The sequence below is a fragment of the Ostrea edulis genome, chromosome 6 (genome assembly GCF_947568905.1).
Source record: "Ostrea edulis chromosome 6, xbOstEdul1.1, whole genome shotgun sequence".
Classification (NCBI taxonomy): Eukaryota; Metazoa; Mollusca; class Bivalvia; order Ostreida; family Ostreidae; genus Ostrea; species Ostrea edulis.
The window spans coordinates 74,215,457-74,230,081 of NC_079169.1; the positions used below are offsets into that span (position 1 = coordinate 74,215,457).

Here is a 14,625-nt window from a genome sequence, read left to right on the forward strand (position 1 = left end):
ATAAACTTTATGAGGTATCTTATATAATTTATAAGATATCTGATATATTTTATGAGATATCTTAAAAACTGCAAATTAGATGAGGTATCCTGTAAGATATCTCATAGATTATAATTATGAGATATCTTCAAAACCAGGCTTCTTAGATCCGCGCCGTATATTCTGCGTACAAAGCGACTGTGAGCGTATCTTAGGATCGAATTTTTAAAATCAGATTGAAGATATCTTTACATATATAGCTAAACAGAAAATTTCTCACGTCAACAATTTCCAGATAATCTAATACATAAGTGAAAACTCAAGTATAATCTTAGACTTGCTCAAGTCTCTATGTTGTTTTTATTACTTTCTAGTATAATCTGTGGCCTCTTATAATGTAGCCGAAACACGGATCCACAACGGATTTGCATTTTAGAAACGCCAAGAGCAGGTAACTCCGTTCTCCACCATTGACACCATTGTGGAGGGTAAATTATCCAATAAAAACGTAAGTTTAAGAAAGAAGTTAAATACGATTATAGGTATATTTTTGCCAAAGGAATATTATGGCTTCTAAAACGTTTATCATCATGTAAAATATTTGGGGAAAGGTGTGCGATGTATACACTCGTGGGGAAAGATAGCGGCATTTTCATAGGAAATTCGAGCTAATGTGTGATGCATGTAAATTAGTCATGCTCTGTGCAAAATGTAACGAAAGACAAGATTATTGTAATGTTGTAACTGATAATGCTTTTTAATTTGCATGACTTTAGTTGAATAAGTTTCTATGATGATACTTATGTTGGTGTTAAACGGGGAAAAAAAATCAATAGGCATAGGCCTAGCGCCTATATATGCAGTGTACGCTCAAAGTGATAAAAATAAACGGTCAGATTATAAAATAGGATTTTAGAAACTGTGTTATTCAAATCAGTTAAGAAAGAATATTATTCTTTTCTAAACAGAGGTTTCACTCCAACTTTGACTTTTTATAGCGAGTGTTTCAGAAGTATTGTCTTTACATGGAGGAACCACTGGGAGCAGGGGAGGGGGATTTGCCTTATTTTTAGGACTTAAAACTACAAAGGTCCACATGCAGGCATCGAACTCATGGTCACCCCTTCCCAATGTATCTAGGAATTGTATGTGTATGTATTGTAACAGGAAGGAAGGAAATGCAACAGACCAAACCGAAATACAAATCCAGACCCCCTGAAGCTGAATCTCCTGTCATGTGCTTTACCAACTGTCCGAGCTATCTGACAGTGATTGAACCTGTCTGACTGCTACACTCCTCCCTCCTTAAATGTCTTCACACCTTGATCTTTATCCCCTGGCAGGCATTTTTAAATGTCAGTTCCAGAGGCTGGTCCAGGACATCCGGACACCAAATGTATTACAGGAAGGGAGAAAATGCAACAGACCAGATCGGAATTTGAATTTGGGCCCCTCTGAACCTCCTGTCAGGTGCTCTACTAACTGACCTATCTGGCTGCCAGCGATAGAACCCATCTGACTGTCACATGTACATAGTTTGTTAGGGGTGGTGGCCATGAATCTCTATAAAATTTGGGTGTGACTGTAGGACCTGTCCCTTACCAGTAATCCTCTTTGATGTTAGGTATATTCAAACCACAGGAGTCGGCGATTTTATCAATAAAGTAGAAATATATGAATGGGCATAAATACTACCACTGAGCTTCGCGAGCGAAGCGACAAGAATGCAACGCGATTTTGGCAAAATCTGCTCCGGTGCTATATTGTGTGAAAAACACAGCAGTACCCGGTATAAATAACATCAGTCGATGTGCCCCACCTGATTTCTGGATCAGTCACCCTTTTAAAATTGCCGTCAATTACACTAAAATCCAAAATAAACACACTTTTGAAAATATTCACTCTCCATAAGTTTTTGTGTGATGTCACGCCATTTGCTGCTGAACAATAGCAGTAAAATCAAAATTGACACGGAGAAATTCCAGATAATCACGGCATGTGATGGCCTAGATATTGTTGTAATTTTACATCACACATAACAAAAGTATTTAATAGATAGAAATTTTTATTGATTGCAAAATTTTTGCTAGTACAGTTTATCAAGTTTCTTTTTTCCATATATCACCTGAGTCACTCAGATGTCAACCTCCCCTGCTTTTTTTTCAGTTTGAGGTGGGTGAGGGATGCCGGTCTTTTTACGCCTCTTGTGCTGTTTTTTCATTCAAGGACGTAGTGCAGTGAGACTAATTCTTTATCGCGCCAACCCATAGAAATTTACTAAATATTAATAACTAAAGATAGTAATATTTATATACAAGATATTTCCAATAATTCTTTCTATGAGGTTACAGCAGAACACTGTGGCATGAAGAAATACTATTATTAATTTGCTGAAATTGTTTTGAACCTCACTTAGCATTTAAAAAATCATCAGTTCTGCTTTTGCTATTGAATTTTCCAGTGGTACAGTCAATGACAGACCTTTTAAAAATCATGGGGGGGGGGGGGGGGGCAAATCCTATTTATAAATCAGCCTGATTTGGGACATGGACCTTGATACATGGAGAAAACATTCTCGCAGTGTTAGCAGGCCTGGTAGAGTCCATTTGGCCATCCCATAGAACCATGAGTTCACTCAGAACCCTTGACATTTGTGAGGATGAGAAGAAAATTCAGCATGATACTTTAAAATTTTGTTTAAATAGTGCTTTTAGGCCTTATTGAAAGATGAGCTAGGCTTAAACGGCTAAAATTGAAGAATGTTATTTAATGAGATAACAAGCGTTGTAAGTTATACTACCCTAAAATGAGGGGGTGGCCTGGGGCATGCACAAACTGCAAAGTCTGTACATCTGTTGTTTGAAATTGGAGTAGATCTAGATATATTTGAAAATTCATATACTGTACTCAATAAGTCATTTTTTTTTCCTTTTGGATTTGAAAACTTTATTGTGTCTCCACCCCCAACATGATGATCTCCATTCAAAGTGTGATATCAAACACAATATATATAAGTTGTTGGGCATATTTCTTCAAATTTGAAGCATAATATTGATTTCGTGAAAAAATTACCTCCCTTTATTTTCAAACGCATATTACCTACGTAAACTTAACACTCAATTAAAAATTAATTACCAATTATTGTCTCTAAAAAAAAAAATAACAAACACAAAAACAAGTCATAAAAAAAGATGTTTTATTTCTTTTTATATATTTTTCTTATAAACATGATAAAATTCAACCGCGATAGTTCAGCAGCAAGTGGCATGACATCACACAAAAACTAATGGAGAGTGATTATTTTCGAAAATGTGTTTATTTTGGATTTTAGTGTAATTGACGGCAATTAAAAGGGTGACCGATCCAGAAATCAGGTGGGGCACATCGACTGATGTTATTTATACCGGGTACTGCTGTGTTTTTCACGCAATATAGCACCGGAGCAGATTTGTCGAAATCGCGTTGCATTCCTGTCACTACGCTCGCGAAGCTCAGTGGTAGTATTTATGCCCATTTCTCATATATTTCTACTTTATTGATAAAATTGCCGACTCCTGTGATACAAACACAGCATATTAGTATTTATAGGATATAGTGTATCTGTCTGTCCATTTCACCACAGTTTTCCTCTAAAATAATTATATGACACATATACAATGCAAACAGGGACATACCAGTATTTTAAGTCCCCAACAGCGAGTAGAGGACAGGAAACAATGCTTTATTTAATCGGGGGAATGCATTCAGAGCTCTTAAGTATGGGGGAGATGCAGTGTCTGGAAAGGCACCAAAATGAGAGAAGCAAAGAAATTTTATTGATCTACCTAGCCAGAGTCGCAGGTGTCTTATATGAGAGTGTTGTCACAGTTTAACCACTTCCCAAGAGTCAAGTGCCAACTAATGATAAATCATTCTGTAAGGCAAGCACTAAGAAAGAGAAAATAATCTTTTATTAAAAGAGTAGGGAATTGAATTTGAAGATATCAATAGAGCAGGAAGTTAAATACGATTATAGTGAGTTTCACTACTATGTTCTGATATTTGGATTCAAATGTACAGAAAATAAGGGATCTCCTAATGTACAGAAAATAAGGGATCTCCTAATGTACAGAAAATAAGGGATCTCCTAATGTAGTTGTCATGTACTGACAGGTCCTTCAGGTCAGTGATGTAAAAAAAAAAATTGGTACAGACTACAGGGTTAAGTGAGTGCAACTGATCTAAACTTTTAAACTGGGGTTACATCAATCAGTTCTTTTATTAGTTTGCCTACTTTGTTACTTTGGATTATAAATATGAAAGATGCAACACACATAAAACAGTCATAGCTAATTTGAAGCCTTTATTGCTGATGTTGTAATTAGTTTGTAATATTACAAATTAGTGGTTCAGATTAAATAATGAACTGGTCACAAGGTTAAAGGTCAAGGGTCAGTTTACTCTAAACATATCAAGATATTTTCAGCTTGACCTATATCATAATGGTTTTACCCAATTAAAGAAGTAGATGTTCCCAATTGATTTGAAGTTACAAGGTCGGTCAAGGGTCAAACTACTCTCAGTACTCTGGATAAATATTCTCTGCTCATTATCGTGTACACCCTTTGCATGACAAACATCAAACTTGATATATTGGTATTCCAGTGTAGATGACCCCCATTGATTTTCAAGTCACAAGGTCCAACTTTTCATTTTGAATCTCACAAGGTTATAAATCAATCAGTCTGAATAAAAAAAAACCTGCTTATTATCTGTAGAACCCTTTATCTGATAGAGATCATAAAAAACCCTGCTTATTATCTGTAGAACCCTTTATCTGATGGAGATCATAAAAAAAAACCTGCTTATTATCTGTAGAACCATTTATCTGATAGAGATCATAAAAAAAAACCCTGCTTATTATCTGTAGAACCCTTTATCTGATAGAGATCATAAAAAACCCCTGCTTATTATCTGTAGAACCCTTTATCTGATAGTGATAATTAAAAAAAAACCTGCTTATTATCTGTAGAACCCTTTATCTGATAGAGATCATAAAAAAAAAACCCTGCTTATTATCTGTAGAACCCTTTATCTGATAGAGATCATAAAAAAACCCTGCTTATTATCTGTAGAACCCTTTATCTGATAGAGATCATAAAAAAACCCCTGCTTATTATCTGTAAAACTCTTTGTCTGATAGAGATCATTAAAAAAAACCTGCTTATTATCTGTAAAACTCTTTGTCTGATAGAGATCATAAAAGAAAACCCTGCTTATTATCTGTAGAACCCTTTATCTGATAGAGATCATTAAAAAAAAAAAACCTGCTTATTACATGTATCTGTAAAACTCTTTGTCTGAAAGATCAAACTTTGTATTGTGGCTTCCCCTGAGTATTAGATAATCCACAATTTGAACTATGGTTACATTCTAAATTTAAATTTGATCCTTTTTAATATTGCCACACAGAGGGCATATGTTTCTAAAACATTTCTTGTTTTGTTTTGATTCAAATATGAAAATTGCCTTTTAGAGGATTCATGACACCAATGATTTCTAGGCATTAAACGGCCTGAATAACTAACATCTTTGACAATTCCAAAGGAAAGTGTAAAAAATCCTTAAATCTGTGATGTCATAGTACAAGCTAGGGTATATTTCAGCGGAAATGTTTAATTTTTTACTTTTTCAATAAATGTAATGAATTTCAATGTTATCATGGTTATTGCACCTATTCCTATATCAAATTGAATGAACAAGTTAGCAGGATTTAGACTATAGTTATAGTATTGTGTGGTTTTGTAGGATGACTTCATCAACTGGATACAAACCCCGGTGTTTCATGGACATTGAGGTGGACGGAAAGTCAGGTAAATCGTACTTCTATATCTGTTCTTCCTTTTCCCAAACTTTGTCAGGTAAATAATGCTTCTACATGTGTGTCTGTTCCCTGTCCCAGACTTCCTATGTAACTTTTGTCAGTAAATTGTAATTCTACACATCTGTTTGTTCCTTGTAATAGAGTCCCATTGTCTCTTTGAATTGTTGTCTTCAAGTGTGTAGTATTGAGAGACACTTTAATAATCAAGAAAGTGTATCAAAATTACTGGATTCAACTTCCAGACTTTTAATAAGTAGTCTTAAGAATTGATAAATTTTCCTCTGTGAATTTGCTTGCATACAATTATGTATAATAAGCAGTTTTCAACTTTCTGTTGTTGTAGAAGGAAGAATAGTGTTTGAGTTGTTTGCAGATGTTTGTCCAAAAACATGTGAAAACTTCCGTTCATTATGCACAGGTACGTTTGTTTTGTGAGATGACGTTTCAGAACGTGATGTACATCTAGCTTTAGTACGTTTTGGAATAATGATGTGTGCTCTTCATTATATTCAGGGGAGAAAGGAGTCGGTCAGAAATCAGAACAACCTCTCCATTACAAGGGAGCCCCATTCCACCGCGTGGTGAAAGACTTCATGATACAGTCGGGGGATTTCACCAAAGGTAATATTGTAAATATTTCAGGTATTGGCTAATTATGATGAACAAAACATGTTTGTAAAACATATGTGCCTTCCTCCTCTTTTCACCAATTAAAATTAATGTTTGGGAAACAAGATGACCTTTTGACCTGAAACCAACAGGGTTGTTGACCAGTGATAGTCAATTTACCAATGAAGTTTGATGACTATCTATGTTAAGGATTACACAGCAGTTGATGTACATACACATGCATGCTAGAAAGCCCCGTGAATATTAACCTTTTGACATGGAATATATACGCCAAAAGTTCTTTTTCATATATTTAGGGTAAATTAACATTGTAAACATTTCTACATTTCTACATTTACAGTAGTCTTCGTCTATATCCATGTAATGCATTTTATTACATACATGGTATATATAGATTTTTTTGCATACAATTAATAACAAAGACACAAAGACATATTGCATCCAGCGGCCCATTCAGCAGAGCGGAACAAATCAATTTCTTTAAAACAAATTGATATTTGTGATCTTTGTTCTACTATTTTATATTTGTGTGTTGTTATGAAGAATATGTTAAACTTTATAGTAATACATCACCTTTTCTATATTGCATCCCATGTCAACCTTCAACCAATATCAGGGCTCGAAATTAACATATGCCCGCCAGTCCATGACTGGTTAAAAGTCTGGCGGACTGACTGACATTTGTTTTAGTCAGTCCAATGGGACTGGTCAATTTTCTAAAACGTCATTCTGGAAAATATACTTGTGAATTGTAAACGAGCATTTGGCATTCCTCTCAGGCAAACCTGATTAGTAAATATAAATCTCACATAAGTATTACAATATTTTCTATTAAAGGCATATTGAGTTAAATTACATATTTCATTTTAATATCATTAACGAAATATGTTTAATTATGTCTGGAAAACTCTGGTGGACTGGTAAATTTTTTTGCAGACTGGTTGAAATTATACCCCACCAGTCCAACTGGACTGTGACATAAAAAGTTAGTTTCAAGCCCTGAATATTAACCCTAGCCCTGCCCTTGTATATTGCATCCCATGTCAACCTTCAACCAGTTTTAACCCCTAGCCCTGCCCATGTATATTGCATCCCATGTCAACCTTCAACCAATATTAACCCTAGCCCTGCCCTTGGCCTGATATTGAAGTCTTAGGTTGATACGAGGCGTGATGCAGAGAAGAGTATGTATTATTTCCACAGTATGATTTAGTGATGATCATTACACAACAGTTTTTTTATTGAGAGAGGTGGGGAAAATTATAAGTCTAGTTTGGTTAGTTTGAAGTATCACACCTCATGTCAGCCTAAGACTTCAAAATCAATCAAAATTGGTCTGAAACTTTCGGAACAATTTTGATTGCTACATGTAGTTAGAATGGAGCAGATTGATACAGTATCTTTTTATGCCCCCGAGATTGAAGATCGGGGGGCATATTGTTTTTGTCCTGTCTGTCATTCTGTATGAAACTTTAACCTTGCTAATAACTTTTGAACAGTGAGTGCTAGAGCTTTGGTATTTCACATGAGTATTCCTTGTGACAAGAGCTTTTCGTGGGTACCAACATTTTAGACCCTGTGACATTTTTAAAAATTTGAAATAGGTCATAACTTCTAAATGGTAAATTTATATTAGAGGTTTCATATTGCACATGAGCAGTTCTTGTGACAAGATCTTTCTACTGGTACCAAGATATTTGTCCTTGTGACATTGGCCATCTTTGGAATTGGCCATTATCGGGGGCATTTGTGTTTCACAAACACATCTTGTTAAATTTTGTTGTGATGAATGCTGATGTACAATCATCTACTGTATGTGTACTATTTACAGGAGATGGAACTGGAGGGGAGTCTATATACGGAGGAATGTTTCCCGGTAAGTCACCATGCTGAAGTAAATGGAGAACTGATGTATGAAGCATACCGAATAAGCAGAATTTTTAGCGAGGATTTAATTTTGACATCATTAACGAGAGTGATGAGATTGCTAAAATTGAAAATTGTTAACAATTTATTACACGTCGGAGGTAGTAGTTACCTGTCTTGGAATTATAAAGTTGCTAAATATATGTACCCACATATATCTCTGTGTCTCACTAAAAGTTCCATTTACACGATATATATACTCTAGTTTTGATTGTATACTTCACGGAGCATATCTACTGAGTTATTTGTAGCAATTATTTGACATCTCGAGGTCTTTTTTCCATTTTGACTGTAATTAGATTTGCTGGAATATAAAACTTGAAAATCTGTGATATTTTATTGTTACAGATGAGAACTTTGTGATGAAGCATGAGATGATATTTTGTTATTACAGATGAGAACTTTGTGGTGAAGCATGAGAAAGATTTTCTTTTGTCCATGGCCAATCGTGGAAAGGACACAAATGGGTCCCAGTTTTTCATGTAAGATTGATTTTGTAAAATGAAGACAATGATTTTTCTAGTGCAGGTATTAATGACAGTTTCAAATCAAGTGTCATATTGGTGTTTTTTTCTTCTTTCGAATTTCAAAGGGAGAAAAACTGAGAAAATAGTACAAATGTTCAAAGAGCATACATTGGCCTTTTAGCTTTTGTGGTAGTTTTCTATGCATATAAACATTTAAACATTGTATTGATACTATGAATGTTAACATTTTATTGATTTTTGGCTAATCAGTGGCTTTTTTCTTTTCTATGAATTTCGGCTATTTGCCATTTGTTACCAGAACAACCAAGCCTGCACCACACCTTGATAAGTAAGTTTGATTTAACTTTGCTTTTAACTCACCTGAGCCAAAGACCAAGTGAGCTTTTCTGATCAAAATTTGTCTTATCATCTGAGGTCTGTGTATTCATTAACTTTTCACATAATTGACTTTTTCTCAGAAACTGCTGGGTCAATTTCATCGAAATCTGTTGAAAGCATTCCTAGGTGAAGGGGATTCAAGTATTTTCAAATGAAGGGCCATACCCTCTGCAAAGGGGAGATAATGTAGAATCAGGAAAAATTAAATGTTAAATTTTAAAAAAAAATTATATTCTCAAGAATTATGGAGTCATTTTCAAGTAAATTTAATGTAAAGTAACCTTAGATAAAATGTAAAGTAACCTTATATAAAATGTAAAGTAACCTTAGATGAAATGGATTCAAGTTTGATCAAATGAAATGACATATCCTCAGCAAATATAATTGGAATCATGAAATAATTGCCTTTTAAAAATTTTCCTCTCTTAAACCAGTGTGCTGATTTCAACCATACTTGTCACAAAGCTCCTTAGGTATAGGGCCTCCAAGTTTGTTCAAAAGTGAAGATAAAGTGGACTTGATTAAAAATCTCCTGTTGACCAGAACTTTCATAGAAATATGTATTACTGCACATTAAACATACTTAAATATATTTATATCCGTCTACATGTGCTAATATAAATCTAGAGTTCATATGTCATCTTACCATTTGGGATCAAAGTTTTGATATTATAGCTCATGGTGTTAAAAAAAAATTCTTTTAAAGCTTGGATTGTTTTTTAAATTTGTCATGGTTAACTTAACCCAAATCACATAGCTTCATTTGCACTTGATCATCGATATTGATTTGAAAACAATATAAAAAAGCCAACATACAAGTAAGGAATGGGATATAAAAAGTTACAAAAGAATAATGGATTCCAGCAGAGGCAAATAAACTTTAAGGAAAGTAGCAATAATAAAATTGGAAAAGACACAACACGAATTAGTGAATCTCAAGTGGAAGTGGAATAAGTTGGAAGTTTCATTAAACGAGCGATTCCCTGGGGAGTGGTTTCGGCGGCTAGAATGTTTACAATAAATTCTTCTCAATATCCAACAAAGCTTTAACACATTTTTACTGGTAAATAAAAGGTGTACTAATTTGTGGGTAACTGAATTTTGATGTGGGCCCCAAGAATTGCAAAGTTCAGGAGCCCACATAGCTACCAAACGTTCAAGTTTGTTTCAAACCCTGTAATTAAGGTCATATGCGATGGTTCTGAATAATATATGATTTTTAGTGATATTCCAGTTCCAATTCACTTGCATCCTATCTTATTCCTACAAAAATTGTGGGGTATATTACCAGGTCTGTTTTAGAGTTAGCATGTTTTGATAGGGCCTGGTTGTAGCAAGTGAAAATGTAAAGTCAGCTCTTATGTATTTTAGAAGGTTGTATATACTGTAAGTTATTGTAGCAAAGAAGGGGAGAATAGTCTTTGAATCAATTGTAGAGAAACCGTAACTCTTGCATTACAGTTAGGTGATCTAATCACTAAGCTAACCAGGTTGATATATATAGTAACGTAATATTATCACGATATAAACTTTAAACCCATTTCAGAAATCATACAAGAACTCTTCATATCAAGGAGATGAAAAAGTAGTGTTAGAGAAAATGGTAGCCATGTTGTGTATGGCCTTCACTGCTGTTGACTCAAACAACATGATGAAAGATTTCTAATTAATGACAATCATAATATGATTTATTTGACCCCTGCTCTTATTTTCATATCTTTGATTTCAGTAAGCATACTGTTTTCGGACAAGTGATCTTTGGTGAAGAAGTGGTCAGGAAAATTGAGAATTTAGAGACAGATGAAAAAAGCAGACCAAAGGTTGATGTGAAAATTGCCAATTGTGGGGAATTAGTTCTTCAAGTAAAATCTAAAGGTAGGTAGGGGAGAACTGATTGACAGAGTTACCGTAAAATCTAAAGGTAGGTAGGGGAGAAGTTATTGACAGGTAAAATCTAAAGGTAGGTACGGGAGAACTTATTGACAGGTAAAATCTAAAGGTAGGTAGGGGAGAACTGATTGGCAGTAAAATCTAAAGGTAGGTAGGGGAGAACTGATTGACAGGTAGAATCTAAAGGTAGGTAGGGGAGAAGTGATTGACAGAGGTTACATAAATTATTGAGGTGTTGTACTGAAATCTGGGAAATGGGTATCCTTGCTGATGCAAATTTGTATCTATGTGTAAATGTTCTGATATGCACTTCAAATTAATGATTTCACTAGCAAGGCATGAATTATATAATACTGTTTGTTTGCCCTTTTCTAATTCAAATTTAACAATGGTTAAGTAGGTAGAAAAAAATATTTCATTTATTCTTCAAATTTAGATGCAAATTATATAACTATTAAAATTTGAAAGTACATATACATGTACTTGAATGCATCTTTTGAAATGTTATGTTTTATATTAATAAAACATTATTATTACTGTGTATGAATGTATTTGTCTTCCTATGCATGTCAATCCTGCTTTATTTATGTAGTGTAAGCATTTTCTGGTCCTTAGCCACCCTCTATTGTAAGCTTGTTTAAATTTATCAGATATATTATGGCAATTCTGCCTGTTTTTCTCAAGTGGAAATCATCCTGACTGCACTCATCCACAAGAACTAGAACACGATCTCTCTGGATGTTGTCTCATCAAAATATTCCACTTTCTATTACTGCGTATTTCATTGGAAGTGCCTCCACATTGCACCACTAAAGAAATACACACATTGAACCAATCCTCATCTGAGGGAAACAGGCTCTGGAACTTTATCGTGATGCTGGCAATATTGCCACCAATTGTCAAATGCTTTTAAAAAGTCTTTAACGAAGTGTTAAATCGATTGTCTGAATGCCCCAACCTAGTTTCTATGAAATCAAACAACAGAATAAAAATGGACAAAAGTTGATTAAAAAGTAATTTTTTAATTTATAAATGAAAATTAGCAACAAAGTATTTTGAATTGGGCTAATTTCCATAGGTTTATCAGCTGAGGGCAAACAAACAACATTTTAATTTAGGCCCAAAACAAAGGACAGTAAGATATAATTCCTTCAAGTGGTGTTTAATTTTTCCAAAATTTCCAAGCTTTATTATTCATGTTTATTTTATGTAGCTAAAAAGAGAAAGAAGCAGTCTGAATCTGAAGCCAAGAGTTCTGGTGAATCAGATGAGTCATCTTCAGAAACTGGAAAGGCCAAGAAGAAAAAAAAGAAGCACAAAAAGGAATCAAAAAAGAAAAAGCATAAAAAGAGAAAGAAAGAAGAGGAAAGGTAAAAACGTTCACATCTGTTTATGATTCTTCAAATTGTGAATATTTTGCCATCAAATCACCACAGCGAAGTTCACTCAAAACTTTGAAAATGCATGGATTTTCAGGATGTCGTTGGAAGATGCTTAATGGATTATGTATAACAACCCTTCTCAATCTGACTAAACCTGACCTCTGTTTATGATATTGCAAAGGGGATGTGAGAATGTAAATAAAGGTCTGGATTTAAGTCAGATTGAATCTTTCTATACCCTCATAAAGAATTACAGGAAGGCTTGATTTTTCATTTCATGAAAGAGATTATTCCCAATACAATTTCACGTAGCCTGTCTCTGATAGATACAGTTTCACGTAGCCTGTCTCTGATAGATAAATACAGTTTCTCGTAGTCTGTCTCTGATAGATAAATACGGTTTCACGTAGCCTGTCTCTGATAGATAAATACAGTTTCTCGTAGCCTGTCTCTGATAGATAGATACAGTTTCTCGTAGCCTGTCTCTGATAAATACAGTTTCACGTAGCTTGTCTCTGATAGATACAGTTTCACGTAGCCTGTCTCTGATAGATAAATACAGTTTCACGTAGCCTGTCTCTGATAGATTAATACAGTTTCTCGTAGCCTGTCTCTGATAGATACAGTTTCATGTAGCCTGTCTCTGATAGATAAATACAGTTTCACGTAGCCTGTCTCTGATAGATAAATACAGTTTCTCGTAGCCTGTCTCTGATAGATACAGTTTCAGGTAGCCTGTCTCTGATAGATAAATACAGTTTCACGTAGCCTGTCTCTGATAGATTAATACAGTTTCTCGTAGCCTGTCTCTGATAGATTAATACAGTTTCTCGTAGCCTGTCTCTGATAAATACAGTTTCACGTAGCTTGTCTCTGATAGATACAGTTTCACGTAGCCTGTCTCTGATAGATTAATACAGTTTCTCGTAGCCTGTCTGTTAGATTTAGTCATTTGGAGTACATACAATCGAAAGTAACACACTTTCTCTATTTAATCAACTGTAGTTAAGGAAGTTAGCTCCTCAGTTTTTGAGCACTATTGTTCATGATGTAGCTACTATGTAAGTACTAGTTCAATATTTATTGTATTGGCCCAAATATAATTACATATTTGTTACTTAACCCTATCCAGTATCAAATCAAATTTAGAAGGAGTTCGGAAAGAACTATATTTTATGGCAGAAGGATTATTTAATTAAAATGCTATCAGTCTGCATGATTTTACCATTTGAATTTTGTTTCATATATTGTCACTATTCACATTCCTAGATAATAAGTTTCAATTTTGTATTTTATGATATTTTATAGTAGAGACTTGGAACTACTGTAAATGTATTATATTTAGTGTGTACAATATTTGGCAGATATTGATTTTTCGACAAGTTAACTTAGATTTGATTTAGCTCTTTTTCAATGTGCTATATAAAATTATGTATACGCAAGACATTAAGTGTTGTACTTGATTTACTCTGAACTTAAGAAAATACCTTCTGCTCAATATCTTATCCCTTTGCTTCATAGATATCAAACTTGGTGCTGATACCGCCTAAGGAGTAAATGACCTTTATTGATTTTGAGGCGAAAGGTCGAGGTCAAGCTACTCAATATTTTGTGAACCCTTTGCATGATAGACATCGAACTAGTTATATATATAAACCCTACGGAGTGGGTAATCGTTATTGATTTTTACATCCAAAGGTCAGAGGTCAAACCTTCTGCACATAAAATTTTCTGCTCAATATTGTGAGAATCTTTTACTGGGAAGACTTTGATCTCGATACACTATCCCAAATATTTCACTATCATTATAGACATACTAATTTTCATGTTGAGCCTTTTCAATATTGTCACATGAAGAGGGGCATATATGTTTCTATTACTGCAATGTTTCTTACTGGCATACTCTTCATGAAGCTTCAAAGTTCATACCCCCATGTATTTACAAAATTGAAATTTGTGTCTTAAATTATTCCTTTCTTTAATTACTACTGCAGTACTGTATATATTTAGCAGTGTGAGCACTGCTATTGCTAAGGTTAAAATGATGATGTATTGGAGGTAACTTTAGCCTTAGTCAAAAAAATTTAAA

At 34.3% G+C, this 14,625-nt stretch overlaps 1 protein-coding gene across 1 annotated transcript in view; it reads left to right on the top strand.

The window, feature by feature from the left end:
* The first annotated feature begins 397 nt into the window (after positions 1-397).
* The window catches only part of LOC125647958 (peptidyl-prolyl cis-trans isomerase G-like), a 31,729-nt gene continuing 17,501 nt past the window's right edge, over positions 398-14,625 (top strand). The window contains exons 1-9 of the mRNA XM_048874831.2: positions 398-487; positions 5,767-5,831; positions 6,186-6,260; positions 6,356-6,463; positions 8,304-8,348; positions 8,793-8,880; positions 9,185-9,214; positions 10,994-11,139; positions 12,368-12,524. Of these exons, the coding sequence (XP_048730788.2) occupies positions 5,768-5,831; positions 6,186-6,260; positions 6,356-6,463; positions 8,304-8,348; positions 8,793-8,880; positions 9,185-9,214; positions 10,994-11,139; positions 12,368-12,524 (713 nt within the window). The 5' untranslated portion in view covers positions 398-487; position 5,767. The remainder of the gene's footprint in view (positions 488-5,766; positions 5,832-6,185; positions 6,261-6,355; positions 6,464-8,303; positions 8,349-8,792; positions 8,881-9,184; positions 9,215-10,993; positions 11,140-12,367; positions 12,525-14,625) is intronic.